The sequence below is a fragment of the Chanos chanos genome, chromosome 14, assembly GCF_902362185.1.
Source record: "Chanos chanos chromosome 14, fChaCha1.1, whole genome shotgun sequence".
In the NCBI taxonomy this organism is placed as follows: domain Eukaryota; kingdom Metazoa; phylum Chordata; class Actinopteri; order Gonorynchiformes; family Chanidae; genus Chanos; species Chanos chanos.
Genome location: NC_044508.1, coordinates 10104916 through 10123051, shown reverse-complemented (window position 1 = coordinate 10123051; position 18136 = coordinate 10104916). Strand labels below are relative to the sequence as shown.

The following is an 18136-nucleotide window of genomic DNA, read 5'->3' as shown; positions in this document are numbered from 1 at the left end:
AATCGGCACCATGCCCCACCCCCAACTCAACCTTTTAACCCCTCCCACAATCAGCCTATAGAAGCGCCTCCTGCCAGGGATTATGTGGATTGGCTTTGAAGTCGTGTTTGCTATTCAACAATGGAACAAATGTAATTGAGCATCACACAAGCCGAACAATCAATGTCAGAGACCGTGGGCAAATCCAGTGGCTTCAGGCGCCAAAATGGTTAATTGCTGCAAATCAACTCATTCGCCCCCAACTGGATCTGCACCCCTTCTTCATTCCAAGAGTCTCTCTCACACCCTCTCTATTTCCCTCTGTCTCTCTCTCTCTCTCTCTCTCTCTCACACACACACGCACACACACACACACACACACACACACACACACAGACATACACACACATAGCTTCAGCCTGTGTTGAAGGGGCTGCTGCAACCTTCACCTCGTTGTATGTAATACCAGGACTTAGTGCATCTCTGAGGGTTTAGGTGAAGAGAGTTTATCATTTCAAAATCGTTAGTGGAGAGTGGAGGAAAAAAAAAAAGAAAGGAGGGAGAAAAATTGATCGGGAGTGTGCTAGAAGTTGGGAGTCTTTGTTATCTTGAAAATCCTAATAAATCCTTCGTCTTTCCAGCTTAAAGCGTGCGCAGTAATTTGAAGTTCATTAATCCCTCCCTTAAAGAAGAAGTGGTAAAGTTGTCTCCTGGTAGCCCGGGCTGAGAAAGGGAGAGGAGGTGTTCTTCTTTCCTTTCTTTTTTTCTCCTCCTCCTCTCCCCTTCCTATTTGCCAGCTCTTTTTTGATGAGAAGTGGTTAGCAATTCTGATTATTACTGAATGGAGCATGTGCGTTCGACAAACGGACTCCTGGCTCCAGTTTACACGTTCTTGTGCACAAGCAGCGTTCTTCCTTGTGCGAAGGAAGTGCCTTTTGCACAAGGGTCTAGGTCGAGACCTCGACTCTGCGTACCCGGTCCCGTCTTCGGCGGTTCGTCTAACGCGTTCCCTCTGTCCTCCGTAGGCAAGACGGAGCCTCAGCCGCCGTCTGAGCTGTACCCGCTCTACGTGGTGTTGGGTGCCCTGGCTATGCTGGCCTTCATCGCCGTCGGGATGGTGGCATCACGGAAACGGAGACGCGAGCATGGCCAGCTCTGGTTCCCCGAAGGCTTCAAGACCAGTGAACCCAGCAAGAAAAAGAGGAGAGAACCAGTGGGCGAGGACTCGGTGGGGCTAAAGTGAGTGACTATGTCAGACCTTTTCTGCACCTCACCTTCGGCGTGGCAGAGGGATGGGTCTGAGCGAAGGAGGTCGTTTTTTTTTTCAGGGACGTAGAGATAGGTTTGGATTAAGAGGAGCCAGTACTTTGATAGCTTGCACTAATGATACTACAGGTTTAGGTAACTGAATTAATTGACTTGTTTTAGGAAGAGGTGAAGGGGAGGGTTGAGTTAGTCAATAACGGCTTTCAGCATTGGTGTACGGCTTCTGAAGAGGTTGTCGTATGAGAAAGTACGATCAGCATTTTCAGTGAGATGTGTTTATAATCACAGGCCACTGAAAAACTCCTCAGACATGTCACTGATGGATGACAACCAGAATGAATGGGGCGAGGTTGAGCGGTTGGATACCAAACGCTTTAAGGTAAGCCAAGGAAAAGTATGCAACTCTGTTCTCTAAAACTGATGCAATGAAGAACAACCATGTCGTTAATTCATATTGCAATTAAATGTTAACAGATTTTAAGTTCCTGTTATTGAAACTGACTGAGATTTTTAGCTTTAGCATACTTTTGGTCTTAATGTGTAGTGCTTCTGTCATATATATTTATTTGGAAATGAAGAGTACATTTCTAAATTTCCTTATATAAATGTAATAAACATATAGGTGAAAAAGGAAATATTTTTGTTTGATTTACTTTTGTATATTTTTGTGTTTTAATTTTTGTTTTCTTCCAATTTTCAATTTTAAGAGATTGTATGGAAGTGTGTAACCACTTTGGGAACAAGACTTTATTCTAAGGCACATATTTAACAGAGACGGTGACTGTGTAAATGCTCTTTTTCACCGTTACAGTTTGAGGAACAGGCGATGTTGGACTTGGACGACCAGACGGACCACCGGCAGTGGACCCAGCAGCACCTGGATGCAGCTGACCTACGAATCCCATCCATCGCTCCCACTCCCCCGCAAGGCGAGATCGAAAACGACTGCATGGACGTTAATGTCCGTGGACCAGGTGGGGACTGTTTTCACGCCTGTGTCCGTTTGCCTGCAACTTTCACCAGCTATTTGTTCTGATTTTAAGGCTTTGCCAGTTATTGATTGACACTCATTGGGACCTGTTACGCTGGTTTGGCTTTACATAAATAAGAGGACATTGCGTAGTCGTGGTTAGAACTAAACTTTAGTCACGCAGTTGTATACAGATATACGCCCTGTTGAAGCTCTTTGGAAAACCGATGCCTAAGGATAAGAGCCACACGGATAAGTGAGAACATGTCAGTTTTATAACTTTCTTAACTTCACAATGCAGTTCTTTTAGTTTATATTTACACCTGGTTTTGTCCTTGCTGTGGAAAAATAAAAATTGTTAAAAACAAAACAAACTAGTCACATTAATCTAATTTAAGTTGATTTTTAACACAGGACATCTATATTTTAGGAGCATCTTTTAAGAGGACAAGACATCTTAGGCTTGCAGTTCTAAAACTAACTATAAGAATGCTTTTTAAAAATAAAAATGTCAATTAAAATAAAATGAAAATGAAAACTCATTAGGAAATTATTTCTTGAGAATGTAAAGGTCTGTTTAAAGGACCGTACAGAAGCCCGACTTCAGTGCTCTTTCAAAAAAAAAAAAAAAAGAAAACTTAAAAAAAAAATTTAAAAAGATTAAATACATCTAAATCTTGTAGACATGATCTGAAGGCTCTATTCATTTGTTAATCGGTGAGGAGCCCAATATAACAGTCTAGACCTAAAGTCCTGAAACTAGGTGGTGATGCTTCATTCAGACACTATTCACCAGTTTGAACACAAAGCCTTTAGGCTGAATTACTGTGATTGTGTGATTCTTTTGGTCCTGCAAAAACATTTTTTGGTTTGGGACCCCATCCACTTGCTTAGAGAAAAAGAATGTGCGTGAGTGTGTGTGTGTGTGTGTGTGTGTGTGTTAGTGCTGAGGTGAACAGAGCCCTGAGTGGGAGTTAAAGCCCTGTGCCCACTGGGGAAGAGGATCCACTTCAAAGCATCCTGCTGAAAGCTATGAATCCTGGGGAGTGTGGTGATTTTACGAAGATTAACGACTTGCTCTAGTATATCACCTTGTTTATGTATGGTTTATTAATAAAGACAATATCTACAATTTTATTTTTCTTTTAGTCTCTTCCAAAGCCCCTGCAGAATGTTTAAGACATTCAAAGACGTGCTTTTGCAAGCAATTTTTTTTTCTTTTTTCTTTTTTTTTTTTTTTCTGCCTGTGGATCGATGTGCTTGAATCGACCAAAAATCAGAGAGATCTGGGAATAGCTATTCTTTTGAAGAAGAGAAACCCATCGAAGTCAATGTGTTGAGCTGTCTCTAAGGGCTGATAATACTCGCTAGCTTCCAGCTTTTAGCAGCCAGGCCTCGAAAAACCACCTCACTCTGTCATGATCAGTTATTGGAGAGATCTGCGGTGATTCTGAGAGGCAAAGGCGTCAAATCCACCTTCGATTTGTTTGTTACTTTGTTGTAATCTTTCCGTCACTTTGAAGAAAAATGAGAGCAACTTCGCAAGCGCTTTTGTCTACATTTGCTCGGTCAGACTGAATTTAAGGTCTCCGTGCTGAGTTTTCACCTTTCTCTATTGTTGAATTCATAATCTCGCTCCTTGTTGCTAAATATTTCCATTCCTTTCATGTTCTCTTTCTCAGATGGATTCACTCCACTGATGATAGCTTCCTGCAGTGGTGGGGGGCTGGAGACAGGGAACAGTGAAGAGGAGGAAGATGCTTCGGCCAACGTTATCAACGACTTCATTTACCAGGGCGCCAACCTTCACAATCAGACAGACCGCACGGGCGAGACAGCCCTTCACCTGGCAGCCAGATATGCCCGCTCTGACGCCGCCAAACGTCTCCTAGAGGCCAGCGCTGACGCCAATATCCAGGACAACATGGGTCGAACTCCACTACATGCCGCCGTGGCTGCAGATGCACAAGGGGTTTTCCAGGTACGTTATCTCAACAGCGAGTAAAACACAGGGGGACACTTTGCACATGTGCGTATTTGCATGAATACAGTTCACGGTAAACGGACTCATTTCTGTTATCAGTTACCACATGATTGCACTCACGGATTTTCTCCTGTGCAGCTTAATGCCTGAACAGCACAGAACCAGACGGAAAGTCCGTGGATATTTCAAGTTGTTTGATGTATAGTCTCAGTTAAGATATAAATCTCCTTCCTCTGGCAGATTCTGATCCGGAACCGGGCCACGGACTTGGATGCTCGTATGCATGATGGCACCACTCCACTTATCCTGGCTGCAAGACTGGCAGTGGAAGGGATGGTGGAGGAACTAATCAACAGCCATGCTGACGTTAATGCCGTTGACGACTTTGGTACCATTTTCTTATTGATTTACCATGTCCAATCCTATGATGAGGATGTCAGTATGTGATCTGTTTTGAGCTTTTACTCAGTTACGCGCATTTTGAAATATCTGGCATTTCTCAAATATTTTGATGGATGAAAACGGAGCATCTGATAAGTAAAATTTTGTTTGTGTTTCAAAACAGGAAAGTCAGCTCTACACTGGGCAGCAGCAGTGAACAATGTAGATGCAGCCATGGTACTGCTGAAGAACGGAGCCAATAAAGACATGCAAAATAACAAGGTCAGTCACCAGTATTTACTGCAGTTCATACCAGCAAATTTGCCTCGGTCAGTTCAGTAGTACAAGCAGCGAATGATCAAACCAAAATGAATAAGTGGGTACAATACTACTTCTCAACAAGTCATCTAACATTGATTGCCCTTAAGTCATTTAGTGAAAGGGTCAGGATACATGCATTTAGAGACATATTTTATCATGAAGTAAAAATAGAAAACATTTTTTAACGTGGCTCTTCTAACTCTGTTGCAGGAGGAGACGCCGTTGTTTTTAGCGGCCCGAGAAGGAAGCTACGAGACCGCCAAAGTTCTTTTGGAGCACTTCGCTAATCGTGAGATTACCGACCACATGGACCGTCTTCCCCGTGACATTGCCCAAGAACGCATGCACCACGACATCGTCCGACTCATGGATGAATACAATCTGGTCCGCAGTCCGGCCATGCACAGTGCACCGCTCAATACCACCCTGTCGCCCCCTCTCTGTTCACCTAGCACTTACCTTGGCAGCATGAAGCCTTCCGGCCAGACTAAGAAGCCCCGTAAACCAAGCGTCAAAGGCATAGCCTGCAAAGAAGGGAAAGACATGAAAGCCAAGAAGAAGAAAGTGCCCGATGGTAAGGGAGGTCTGCTGGACAGCTCAGCCGTACTTTCACCGGTTGATTCACTGGAGTCACCCCACGGCTATATCTCCGACGTGGCGTCACCACCGCTCATGAGCTCACCATTCCAGCAATCGCCCTCTGTGCCACTCGGACACCTACCGGGCGTGTCGGATGCCCATCTGGGTGTCAACCACCTGGGCTTGGCCAGTAAGCAGGACCTAGCTCGCATGCAGTTTGACGCACTGCCTCCACGCCTCTCCCACCTGCCCGTGTCGGGATCCAGCAGTTCAGGGGGCATGAACGGTCAATGTGATTGGCTGAGCAGGATGCACAATGGGATGGGCCAACAAGGCCAGTGTATGAGGAACAGCTCAGGCCAGAGCGGCCTACTTCAGCCTAGCCAGCATGGCCTGATGACCTCCCTTCACAATGGCCTTCCCACCACCACCCTGTCCCAGATGATGAACTACCAGGGTCTGCAGAACACACACCTCACCACACAGCCATCACATCTCCTCCAGCCACAGCAGGTGCAACAGAGCATGCAGCAGCAACAGAGGCAACCACAGCAGCAACAGCAAAGCATCCAACTGCAGCATCAAACCTCAAATACCACCAGTAACAACTTCATGGGTGGAGACTTGGGAGGAGCAGAGCTCCAGCAGGGTCCAGGTGGCTCCATGCCCATCCACACCATCCTTCCCCAGGAGTCCCAGCTCATGCCTTCTTCGTTGGGTCCCAGTCTGGCTGGCACGCAGTTCCTAACACCACCCTCTCAGCACAGTTACTCAGCCACCATGGATACTAACACCCCCAACCATCAGCTCCAGGTCCCAGACCACCCTTTCCTCACACCCTCGCCAGGCTCACCCGACCAGTGGTCTAGCTCCTCTCCCCACTCCAACATGTCAGACTGGTCAGAGGGCATCTCCAGCCCTCCCACCAGCATGCAGACACAGATGACACATATCCCTGAGCAGTTTAAGTAGAGATAATACTTTTATATTCAAGGACCATTCTTTTAAACCTTGAATGAAGGGTCTTTTATATGCTTTTTGTACTAACCGTAAAACTTTTTTTTTTTTTTTATTTATTCATGTTTTGATATTTATGAGGTTTTTTTTTATTACCTGGGGAGTGAGCCTTAGTTTTAGTTTTGGGGAAAATGTAGCTTTGTTTCATTTCATGCCTTCTGTTAGCAGTACACTGTGGTTTCTGATAAACACACTGGGTATTTATTTGTCTTAATTTTTTTTCCATTTCTACTTATTGGTCGTCAGTCTTTTTTTTTTTTTTCTATAATACTGTATAATCGTGTAAAAACAATTAAGTTTCCTTGTAAAGACTTTTTATAGAGCACATTTTATAAGTGTTCAGTGTTACAAATTCTTTTGTACTTTTATCTCTAAAAACAATCAAATGAGCTGCTTTTCTTCTGTTACAAGAACAAAAATAATAGAGGAAGAAAGTTACTCATCTCTCTCTTTAGGTTTTCCTGTTTCACTTTGTTTTAATAGAAACTTTTCATTGCAAATACCTTTAAGAGTTTAAGTGGTTCATGTGTATGTATGTGAATTTATTATGTCACCTTGTCCTGGAAAACATAAAGGTTTCCAGTATTTTTTGTAGTTATACCTGCAACAAGCAGAGTTGTACAATTCCATGGCAAGTGTGGGAGTGTATTTGGGGGAGAGGATCTTATTCGTTTTAGGGTGAATCTTTCATGCCAGCTTGTATAAAACAGGTCTGAGTGTTTCCCCTTTTTCAATGGTCATGTGGCCAAAAGTGTTCTGATTAGAGGAGTAGTTTCTAATGGAGCTTTCCTCTGTTTCCAGTTCAGTGTCTGAGTTTGAGCCTATGGCAACTGTACATAGTTCTATTGTATGTGCTTCGTGTGTGAAGAGGATTTTGTTTCAGAAATCTGAAGTCTTAAGCATGCCTTGCAAATTTGAGATACTGGAGTAATTTGCAGTAATTTGTTTTCTATCGCACACACAGAATATATATTTTACTCAGTGTTACTGAGATGGAGACAAATATAAAATTCTATAACAAATGAAAAGACAATATTTTACATCCCATATAGAGTACAAATAACATAATTGTCAAGGATCTATAAACTGTTATTTATTGACCACTAGTTTGATATAAAGTTTTGTTAATGTAAAAAGGGAAATTATTTTCTGTCCTCTTCAAGGCATTTGTTATTAGTTACAAGTCCCACAGTTTTTTTTTTTTTTTAAAGCTGAACTGCATTGAGTATTTAATATGTAAATGTTACCTATCAAAAAGTTGTAGTTTACATGAAATGTATTTTCTGTCAGTCTTTTGTCAATCTGTAAATTTGTTTCTTGAAATAATAAAAAATACCATTGGACATTGGACAAATTTAACTGTGGTTTCCTTCATATTTTTGAAAGTCACCATTAGCCAATTCTATAATGTCAGCCGTTCAGCTGATTTCAAGGTGGACTAACTGATCATTTTACATTGAGTAATCAGCGGCGCTCCCTTCACCATCAAGAACTACGAGTGTGTGCGTGCGTGTGTGCGTGTATGTATATATACATACATATATATATGCGTGTGTGTATGTGTTAGAAAAATGAATGCATTGATCATTTCGTGTGTTCCTATAATTTCTATGCCAAATAACTCGTGCAGGGGATGTTTCAACATTGTGATTTCTCCCATCGAAATATTTTATGTGGAATTGCCCTTTAATAATAAAAAAAAAAGTCGGGTAATATCACATAACACAAAGAGCATCGATTTCTATAACCATTGTCTTTTAACTCACCTACAAAAAAGTGCTATTCCTGTCGAAGATGTGCTTTGCGTGTAAACTTGTATTTTTCTGCTCACATGGTTTGCCATGGTGTAAAGATGACCAGGTCTTCCAGCTGTCATATTGTGAAAAATGTCTCCCCCACATGGTTGATCATTTGTAACATTCTGTTTTTATGGGTTGGAAAAGCTGCCGAAACCGACCTGTTATTCGAATCAATATTTTTTCTTTTGGCTATTATTACTGGTGTTGTGCTGTTTTTAGGACGGGAGCTCTTAATTCCTTCTTGAAACAGAACTTCTACAATGTCACTGTGGCATGTCACTCAAAGGTAGAACGATTATTACGACGTATAATTTTTGTACGTCTACACTAACACTGACTCTTTTGTGTCTTCGAGTTTAAACTTAATGAAGCACGCACTGTTTTATTTCGTTCTACTTTAATTTAGCACAAATAAGTACGAATATGTAAATATATTATATGTGCCTATACCTATATAAAAACAGCAGATAAAAACACAATTTAAAATACAAGTATTTGACTGCAATCACGAGTCTGTAGCAGATGTAATCTCAGCGGTTTGTATTTGCGCATTATTTCTAAATAAATAAAGAAAGAAATATTAAGATGAGATATAATTCAAAGCGATATTTGAACGCTTTGGAGGTTCTCCTTAGCCACGTTAGTATAGAAAACTGAAGAACAAATTTTCCCTGCTAAATATATCCGTTATGATGGAATAGTTGACTGATAACGTCTTATAAAAAACGGCTCATTCGTTCTTAAAAATATTCAGTACAGCACTTCGGATTAGGTCTAATTAACGAATACGTGGAGAGAAAACCCTGTCTTATCTGCTGTGTCAACGATATTTACAATACTTTGACCCACGTTCACTTTTAAGTACATCTCATTAAAAAGCATCACCTAATAATTTGTTCTATCCCTCCTGTAATCTGAGTAATGCTGATAGTGATTAACTCGTCATTACCCATGCAAGTGTGGAGGTTTTTTATTTTGGTTTGGTTTTTCGTCTTTTTCAATTTTGTCGTTATTTTATAAACATTTATTTACTTATTTATTTATTTTTGCGGGGAGGCAAAACTGTGAATGTAGATACAGTACGCGTTTGTGGTCTTGTAAACCTCCAGTTCAGGACTCTGTAAAAGTGGTCGAACTAGACGTTTTGTTCCCCAATGTGTTTCAATCTGTCAATAATATAGCTTCAAACTGCCATAAACTGTAGTACTAATTCTTTTGATAATTGTTATGTCAACAAGCTTCAATATATGGTTGTATAGGTCATGTATAGGTCATCAGCTATGCATCGAAGATGACGAGTGAGTAATGGACAGTTTATTTGCCAGTGAATAAGGAGTGCACACACTTGTTGGCTCTGAAATAAGATCCAATGAAACTGGCCTCTATCCCTTGAAGACCAGATCTGAGCACACCTGAGCAAGCTATAATAAAACCCAGTTTTTTACCAAGCTTTTATTTTGATAGATAAATTACGAACCGGAAATAATAGTTAAAAAGAAAAAAACCGTCGATGTCCTTGCTATCTTCAACTTCACAAGTGTCAACAAAAACAGGGGTTCTCGCAGCTGGCCTCTGCGGAGGGTAAAAATACGTCAGTTACTGAAATAAATCACCAGACAACCTGGGACGGTGTGTCCCGAGGGAAGATGATCAAAGGATAATTAGTGCAGAGACCTTGTGTCGTGGTCGGCGATTTCAGAAAAAGTTGGTAACGCTATAGTCAGTCCTGTCCGTTGCTGAGTTGCTCAATTCTGAGCGCTGCTGCTAGCTAGCAATGTTTGTGCAAGAGGAGAAGATCTTCGCTGGGAAAGTGTTGAAGATCCATGTATGTACCATGGACGGTACAGAGTGGTTGGAGGAAGTAACTGAAGATACCACTATTGAAAAATTGAAGGAAAAGTGCTTGAAACATGTATGTAGCCCTATTTATAGCATGTTCTAAATCCAGCAATATTTAGCTAGCAGTTAGAGCCAGAGTTTAAACCAGTGAGACGCCGTCACATTAACGTTAACTGACGCCGAAGCTTGCAGGCCCAGTTGGAATTATCAGTGTCATTACAAAGTATTTTTAGCAGCTTTGTAGACGAGTAGACGGTGCTATTTATAATTCAGTAACTTGGCCTGCCTCTTACTTTGCAGAGCCATCAATTCGGACTGCACTCTGTTCCACGCTGTATCTGGCAACATTTCGACTAGCACAATTTATATCTGACCATTGGCAAGCTTGTCAGATGACATGGCACATACTCTGACTTGCATCAAAGCTTTCGTCCAATTTATAATTTAGATTTAATTCCCATAACTGATCACTGCTCATGTTTATTCATTTGCCCACTGCTAAGTTGGTCCCCTTGGAATACCATCTAAACAGAATGAGTGCAGCTGTAAAGTGTTGGACAATGTAACATCTAGCAATTTCTAATTTATATTATAATAATGTAAATGATATTTTCCTCACTTGCACTTGCTGCCAGTGTAGGTTATAATCCGTTTGCTGTACTAATCAATTTATATATGAGATGCCAAAATAGGCTAATGATAACGGGTTGACCCTTAATAATAGTAAACGAACTGGTAAACATGTCTAAGAACATAAACGAAAAAACATTTTCTTCTAGTCTTATGCATCGAGCGTTTATTGTGGTTTGATAGGTTTCTCTGTGTCATGGTTTTGATGAGGTTTGTACATGTTTACAGCTTGTGATTGTTTTGTTTTGTGTTATTTTATTTTGTTTTTGTCTTTGTCTTTTCAAAGTATGTCCACGGGAGTCTGGAGGATCCTAAAACTATGACACACCATAAACTCATTCATGCTGCTACGGAAAGGATCCTCACAGAAACAAAAACTGTTGCAGATGAGAATCTTAAAGATAAAGGTATTCACATAGCCACCTTTAGTTACTTCAGAAGGTTTGGATTAATATATGCCTTTTCTTTTTATCTGCTTATGGTATTTTATTATTGTTATAGTCAAACTCGGTTTTAGTGTAAACGAGTCTCAGTTATTTAATTTAAGCATGTCAAACTTGCCCTCAGATTGCCTGCTGTTAATAAAGAAAAGGCCACCTCCACCTCTTCCAAAAATGTCTGATGTGGCCACTGATGACAAGGTAACTTCATTACAATAATATTTTATAAAGATAGATATATATCTATATCTATATATATCTATATCTATATCTATATATATATATATATATATATATATAGTGTAATTCTGTTCACACTGCTCTATCTTTCCGTACATTGACAGAAGAAACAGGAGAATAAAGCCCCAGACAAAGATGCTATCCTGAAAGCTACTGCTAACCTGACCACTCGCCACACTGACCGCACTGTGACTCAACATAACATCCGAGATGTGAGTAATTGCATATTTGACATGAATAACCTTGAAATGATCGGCATCACTTTGTATACTGTATGGCCGGCTGCATTTTGGTTTGGTAACCTTTCCCTGAGACAAAAGTGTAAATGCTGCATGATAGAAATTGCATAATGCAAAGTTCCTTAAAGTATTCAGCACAATGAGCAGTTCATTTTCTCAACGCTGTTTCTGTTTTTATGTCCTCTCTTCTCTCTCTCTCTCTCTCTCTCTCTCTCTCTATCAGTTTCAGACAGAGCTGAGGAAGATTCTTGTCTCACTTATTGAAGTGGCCCAAAAGTTGCTGGCTTTGAATCCGGATGCAGTAGAGCTCTTCAAAAAGGCCAATGGTAAATGTTATTACAATGTAGAGATGGCTGAATAAGGTTTGAGTAGTTAACTATGATTCAAAGGTGTTATTTAACATACTTTTCTCCTGAGTGTGAGGTTTCTTGGGTGAGAGAATAGCCAAACATACTATGCTGAGATGGATGCTTGGATGGATGTTGGTAGTAAATATTTTGTTTTTCTCTGTGCTGATAGCCATGTTAGATGAGGATGAGGAGGACAGAGTGGATGAGGCTGCTTTGCAGCAGTTGACAGAGATGGGCTTTCCTGAGAGTCGAGCAATCAAGGCACTGCGTTTAAACCAGTGAGTACCATTCTCTTTTTCTATTTTTCCATTCCAGTGTTTTTTTTTTTTGTTTTTTTTTTGCCCCTTTTTCCTCTAAATTGGAACTACCCTGCAATATTGTACATCTCACGCTCACACGACAGTCACCTCTGAGAAACGTCCTTATCCACCTCTGATGATGATTTTACACGTCAGATCATAATCGAATGTAAATACGCTTATTGTACGTTTACACCTGTGTAACAAAAACACATTTCAAAATAGAATAGGTGAATGTCGAATTCGAAGGTAGATGTGAGTGAGGTCACCAACAGTAACAAAAGGACTGGTTTCTCCGTGCAGTATGTCAGTGACACAAGCTATGGAATGGCTGATTGAGCACGTAGAAGACCCCATAGACGACTCCCCCCTGCCGGGCCAGGAGATGCCAGGAGCCACCGCAGCCGCCGCTTCTGCCACCTCGGCCACCGCATCAGCTCCTTTACGGCGCACTCCCTCCCAGTCCAGCACAGAGGAGGCCAAACAAGACGAGCTGACGGAGATCTTCAAGAGGATCCGGCGGAAACGGGAATTCCGACCTGACTCGCGGGTATGTGTGAGGGAATGTCTTGAGGTTTGAGACAAGAGCAGACAGTCAACCAGGCAGTTTTTGGTTTTTTTTTCTTTTTTTCGTCAAGCGCACCTGATTCGGGACCTCTGAATATTAGATTTAGGTGTGTTATGTCAAGGCTAGAACAAGTTACTGCACAGTTGTCATTGTCAGGAGGACCCCGGACCTCCTCGGATTAAGAAAGTACTAAGAATGTGGAAGTACTAAGATAAGCTTTGTCAGTGTAACAGTCTTGTCCATGCATCTGTTTGTGATGCTCTCGTTCAATTCATTGACATTTCTCTGGAACGCAGCCCATAGATTTTGATTAGTCTGGCATTAAACAGTAACAGTTTGTAACTGAATAGAAAAGAAAACAGTAGCAATCAGTAAAACAAGTCTCAATATATGTTTTTTTTTTCTCAAAAAGTATTTTGGATGATGTTTCCATTCGGTTATGCATTATGCAGAATTACATATGAAGTAAGAACTGTGTGTTCATACACAGGCAGTGATTGCTCTAATGGAGATGGGCTTTGATGAGAAAGAGGTGGTTGATGCTCTTCGTGTCAACAATAACCAACAGGATGCTGCAGTAAGTGCTTTACAAATTCCGTTCATTTTTGAGATAAGCTTTACGCTTCAACAGAAAAAAAGCCTACACTAATGCATCGTAATAATTCACCGTGGGTGGAAGTGTCTGCCTCACTGCATTCACATTTTCCTCCACCCAGCGCTGACATAATGAATTATTACCATTGAGTTTTGATTACAGTTAACATTAAGAGGATCCAGCGGAGGTGAGAATTCAAACCTGATTCCATCTCTTGAATTTTCAACATTATCTCTTATCTCTTATGGTGTCACATGATGTGTCTTTCTACAGTGTGAATGGTTGCTAGGAGACAGGAAGCCTTCCCCTGAAGACCTGGACAAGGGCATTGATACCAGCAGCCCCCTCTTCCAGGCCATCCTGGAGAACCCTGTGGTCCAGCTGGGTCTCACCAACCCCAAAACACTGCTGGGTGAGTTCCCCCCATAGGGCCCCACCATACAGTTCTCAAATACCCAACAGTAGAATGCCACTGACGAGTGAGGCTCTTCCAAACACATATGCAGAATGTTTCCTTTTGAGTATATACATTTATCGCATTGTGCAGTGATGATTTTTAAAATGATATTCATGACTCATGCAAATTAATATTTCTCATCGGCTGTTTCCCTTTACGTATCATAATTGTTCAAACTAATTTTGAGCCTGATAATTATTTGATTCAGGTGCACTAATGCAAGTTTACGGCAGGTACATTCAATAGGTGTAGTCTCCAAGGAGAGAACTGAACACCTGTTTTTGAGCGCTGAACCCAAAAAAATGAGGTTACATTTTGAAATATCTGTACTTGAAGTAGGACCCTAGTATGTTGCACCCGAATGAAAAACTTGGACTTGTTTTGCAAAGTATGGCTGAGGTATGTGTACGTGAAAGTTTGTGTATGTGTCCCATGATGTATAGGTGTGTATATCTGTCTGGAACATGTGTGTTTTTGGGTAGATTCAGTATGGTTGAATGTAAATGTGATTTATGTGTGTGTGTGTGTATAGCTGTATGACACATGTTTGTAAACTCTGCAGCTTTTGAGGACATGCTGGAAAACCCATTAAACAGCACACAGTGGATGAACGACCCAGAGACTGGTCCAGTCATGCTCCAGATCTCTAGAATCTTCCAAACACTGAACCGCACATAGAACTCACTTTAGCCTTCTTCACCTGGGAGACAGTTTGTGGGGAGCGGTTTCAGAGAGGACAAGGTTGTGTAAGGGAAGTGTGTGTACTTGTTTGTTTTTTTGTTTGTTTGTTTGTTTGTGTGTGTGTGTGTGTGTGTGCGCGTGTGCGATGTGTATGTGTTGCTGATTCACAAGAGATGTTGAATGTAACGGTAGTATTTCGGCGAAATGTTCAGTTTTGCCGATTCTGCAGAGAAAGATATCTATTTATAACACCACAGGCATCTTATAAAAGAAATGTTAGCAGTAAGTGAGTAATAATTGGTCATTACTAGCCTCATTATAATTATTATTTTTTTTACATGTTGATAAAATCTGTTTTTAATTCTATTTAGTACATATTTCATTTTATATAATTTCTCTGTGTACAAAAAAATCAACCATCTGGCACCCAGGAAATGTTTACACTGAAAAAAAAAAAGCTTTTTTATATATTTCATTATATTTAAATATCAATTTATTACAGTGTGATTTGTCTCTTGTAGTGAATGTTTGAGGTGAGAGATAAATATCATATATCAAATTAGCTTTTGGATTTATTTGAAAGGAACACTCTGTGGGTGTGGAACAAGGAGAAGGTCATAGCAAAAAAGTTTAACTTTTTTTTTCTTTCTTTTTTTTTTTTAAGGAGGGATATGCTGTTTTTCACAGTACTTCATATGACTACAGTAAGAGCTGTTGTACAAAACCAATTCATAAGCACTATGTACTGTCTGCACACAAGTTAGTGCCAGAACACTGAATCTCAACTGCTCACTCAGTATTTGTGGAGGTGTTATGTAGTATTTCATTTACGAGTGTGTTCTCTAGCTCCAAAGTACTGGATTTTCAATCAGACAAATTTGAAGGGAAATGTGCATTTTATCACTTTAAAAAATATTTTTAAAAACAGCTCAGCTAATAGGGCATCTTTATCAGTTAGATGTATACACATCTATATAAAAAAATGATTTTGTGAATAAGAATTTTGGTGTACACATTTCTCTTTAAATTTGACTGCGTGAACTGTGGCCAGACTATAACCTTAGTTTTTGGGGTTTTTTTTTTTTTTTTTCTAGAATAATGAATAAGTAAACATGTGGCCTCTTTCACATCCACTTGTCTGTCTAGTGTGAATCTCACTTTACTGAGAAGAGGAGGGTGTTGTATTTTCACTTCTCCTGGGTATTTATTGAAACGCAAAGGCATGCCTTTGTAGAAAACAGTTCTAGTGTATTGTTCATAAATGTTCGTGAGTTTTGTAAAAGTCTGTCATTTTTCTATGGTCCAAGTGTCACACTGTGTTTGTCATTTGGGCCCGCTTCTTAGTGCACTTGCTTCACTCACTGCAGCGTGTTCAGAATGGCCCAGGCCATTTCAAACTGCAGTCTTTGTCCCGTAAATCAGAACAAATAGGGTATTTGGAAAAGTGTTTGCCTAACTGAACGACAAAACATTTAAGGTGTAATTTACTAAAATCTTGTTCAAAACACGTTTAGCTTGTATAAAACCCAGTAACATGGTCAGTGTTTGTCAAAAGGTACTTGTAATGCATTAATCATTGGACATATGATGGGTTTTATACATGCAATTGATGCGTGTGCATCTGGCCTTTAGGTAGAAGCTGAGATTTGATGGTTTGAGTTTTTGGTTTGTAAGTGTATATTCCTTTTTTTGTTTGTTTTTTCATTTTGTTTTCTCTGCAAACAGCGTTCTTTCCCTTTGGCTATATGCTGCCTTTCACATTTTGACTGAAAATTGTCAGCATGGTCAGAAATCAATGATCTTGTCAGAAATCAAAGATCAACCAGGCATTAACTACCATGAGCTGAAGCAAAAGAAGGTAATATTCTTGCCTGGAAGTCTAATCTGTCAGTAAAGCCCATCGAGATATTCTGTCAAAGACATTCTGTTAGAACAGCAGGATGGAATATGGACAGAATCTGTCATGCAGTGCAGCTATTAGTCTTTAAATGACGATTGCATTCATTCTGGAAACTGGCTTTAAAACCATTCTTGGGTTCACCTATTGAAACTGAGCTGTGCAAGTCTGAACATGGAATACGGTGCTGTTTTTATTTTGAAGATTTGTTTTAAAACGAGTTTTTGGAGTGTTTTATTTTGATCATATAACAGGTGTTGATGTGGAGTGCATACTATGCCGCAGCAGTTGTGTGAGCAACTGCTCTTGTTTTCATATATATTTGAAATATTTCAAATATATTTTAAAGGCTAAAGTTCTGAAGTTGATATTATTTAGATTCACATATGACAAAGATTGTGTGAACTTGCTTAAGTGGTCTGGAGAAAAATACATAGTCCCTAGAACTGTGTGGGTTTTTAATTTTAAAGGCAAATAACACTGTTATTTATAATGGGAAATATGTGAAATCTAGAAAGTGGACTACTTGCCAGTAACAATAAAGAAAAAATAGCTTGCAGTCAGATAAATTATCTTAAACATCTTTTCAAGAATGCTTCAAGACTGATCTCTTGAACATTAGAAATGCTCTCTTAGGACAGCCCCCCCTCCCCAACCATCTTTCAGGGTTTTCTAGTCTGAGAAATCCAAGTACTGGACATTTTAGGTCCAGACCAGAATCATCTCCTCTGATTTAACAGAATCATTTGATGCACAATATCTACACCTATGCAATAATATCCCAGTGAGGAGAATCACTTCTTCACCACCTTCTATACCATGTTCAGTATGGATTAGTTAATGCATGCATTAAAATCACATTCATTTCTGCTTGAGCTGACAAAACCCAGAAAGCTATTAGGAACTTTTCAGATGCAAGACAGGAAGTAACTTGAGAACTGAAGCACTGACATTTGTCTTAATTCATCAGAAACACCATTCAAGAATACGCTTCATATCATGTGATCTCTCACCATATTGAAAGAAATTTTATCAGGATGTTTTGGTGTACTGACAGACTGTATAATCAACTGAAGGCCTAAACAAAGTTTGATTAAAGTACCTAACACACTTTGTGTCTTGTGTTTCAATTTTATTGATATTACACTTTTCTTACGGTTAGTAGTTTAACATGACTTTCCACTGGTCATTAGCACCTCATTGCTTACTATCCTATCAAATTATGTTTGTTTTATTGCAGATAAGAGTCTTGAATTAAATGCTTTTCATTTATTTCCATTAAAAAACAATACATTACTTAACAGTCATGTTTAGAATACTATTGTGAAAGCACAAAGATTAAAAGTGAAATTCACCTCTAAGCATCTTAATTGTCATGCCCAAAACCTGGGTGTTTAGTAAAGAGCCCCTGTGATCTTTTAAGATTTTTCATCACAGTTCAGAGTCACATAGGCCTAGTTCTGTTGCTGACTGTGGTTATCTTAATATCCTGCTTGAGCTCAATCATTACCCATTCATCAGAGCTCACCTTGAGATAGTAATTTCCCACTATCCTTCAGTATCAAAAAATACGTATAGTTAGCTGAATAGTTGGGTAAATAATAA

At 39.9% G+C, this 18136-nt stretch overlaps 2 protein-coding genes across 4 annotated transcripts in view; both read left to right on the top strand.

Moving 5' to 3' along the window:
- notch1b (notch receptor 1b) overlaps positions 1 to 7712 on the top strand; it is a 35301-nt gene extending 27589 nt beyond the window's left edge. Inside the window, exons 28-35 of one of the 3 annotated variants that reach the window (XM_030791156.1) lie at positions 1005 to 1218; positions 1534 to 1624; positions 2057 to 2219; positions 3898 to 4196; positions 4440 to 4587; positions 4765 to 4862; positions 5112 to 5993; positions 6042 to 7712. In XM_030791156.1, the coding sequence (XP_030647016.1) occupies positions 1005 to 1218; positions 1534 to 1624; positions 2057 to 2219; positions 3898 to 4196; positions 4440 to 4587; positions 4765 to 4862; positions 5112 to 5993; positions 6042 to 6452 (2306 nt within the window). In that variant the 3' untranslated portion in view covers positions 6453 to 7712. Of the gene's footprint in view, positions 1 to 1004; positions 1219 to 1533; positions 1625 to 2056; positions 2220 to 3897; positions 4197 to 4439; positions 4588 to 4764; positions 4863 to 5111 lie in introns of all 3 variants that reach the window. The other 2 variants (XM_030791155.1, XM_030791154.1) reach the window with 2 other exon arrangements.
- A 2257-nt stretch (positions 7713 to 9969) lies between these two features.
- Positions 9970 to 14699, top strand: ubac1 (UBA domain containing 1). Its single transcript, XM_030791943.1, has 10 exons — positions 9970 to 10208; positions 11052 to 11172; positions 11333 to 11406; positions 11550 to 11657; positions 11908 to 12010; positions 12204 to 12312; positions 12637 to 12883; positions 13392 to 13478; positions 13770 to 13908; positions 14516 to 14699. The coding sequence occupies exons 1-10, from the start codon at positions 10071 to 10073 to the stop codon at positions 14629 to 14631; spliced, it is 1242 nt and encodes a 413-aa protein (XP_030647803.1). The 5' UTR covers positions 9970 to 10070; the 3' UTR covers positions 14632 to 14699.
- Positions 14700 to 18136: the final 3437 nt, after the last annotated feature.

Excerpts from the sequence above, each read along its gene's own strand:
- ubac1 (XM_030791943.1), top strand. The coding sequence starts at position 10,071 with ATGTTTGTGCAAGAGGAGAAGATCTTCGCTGGGAAAGTGTTGAAGATC. Across the intron at positions 11,173-11,332 it reads TGAGAATCTTAAAGATAAAG|ATTGCCTGCTGTTAATAAAG; the intron begins GTATTCACATAG and ends ACTTGCCCTCAG. Across the intron at positions 13,909-14,515 it reads CAACCCCAAAACACTGCTGG|CTTTTGAGGACATGCTGGAA; the intron begins GTGAGTTCCCCC and ends TAAACTCTGCAG.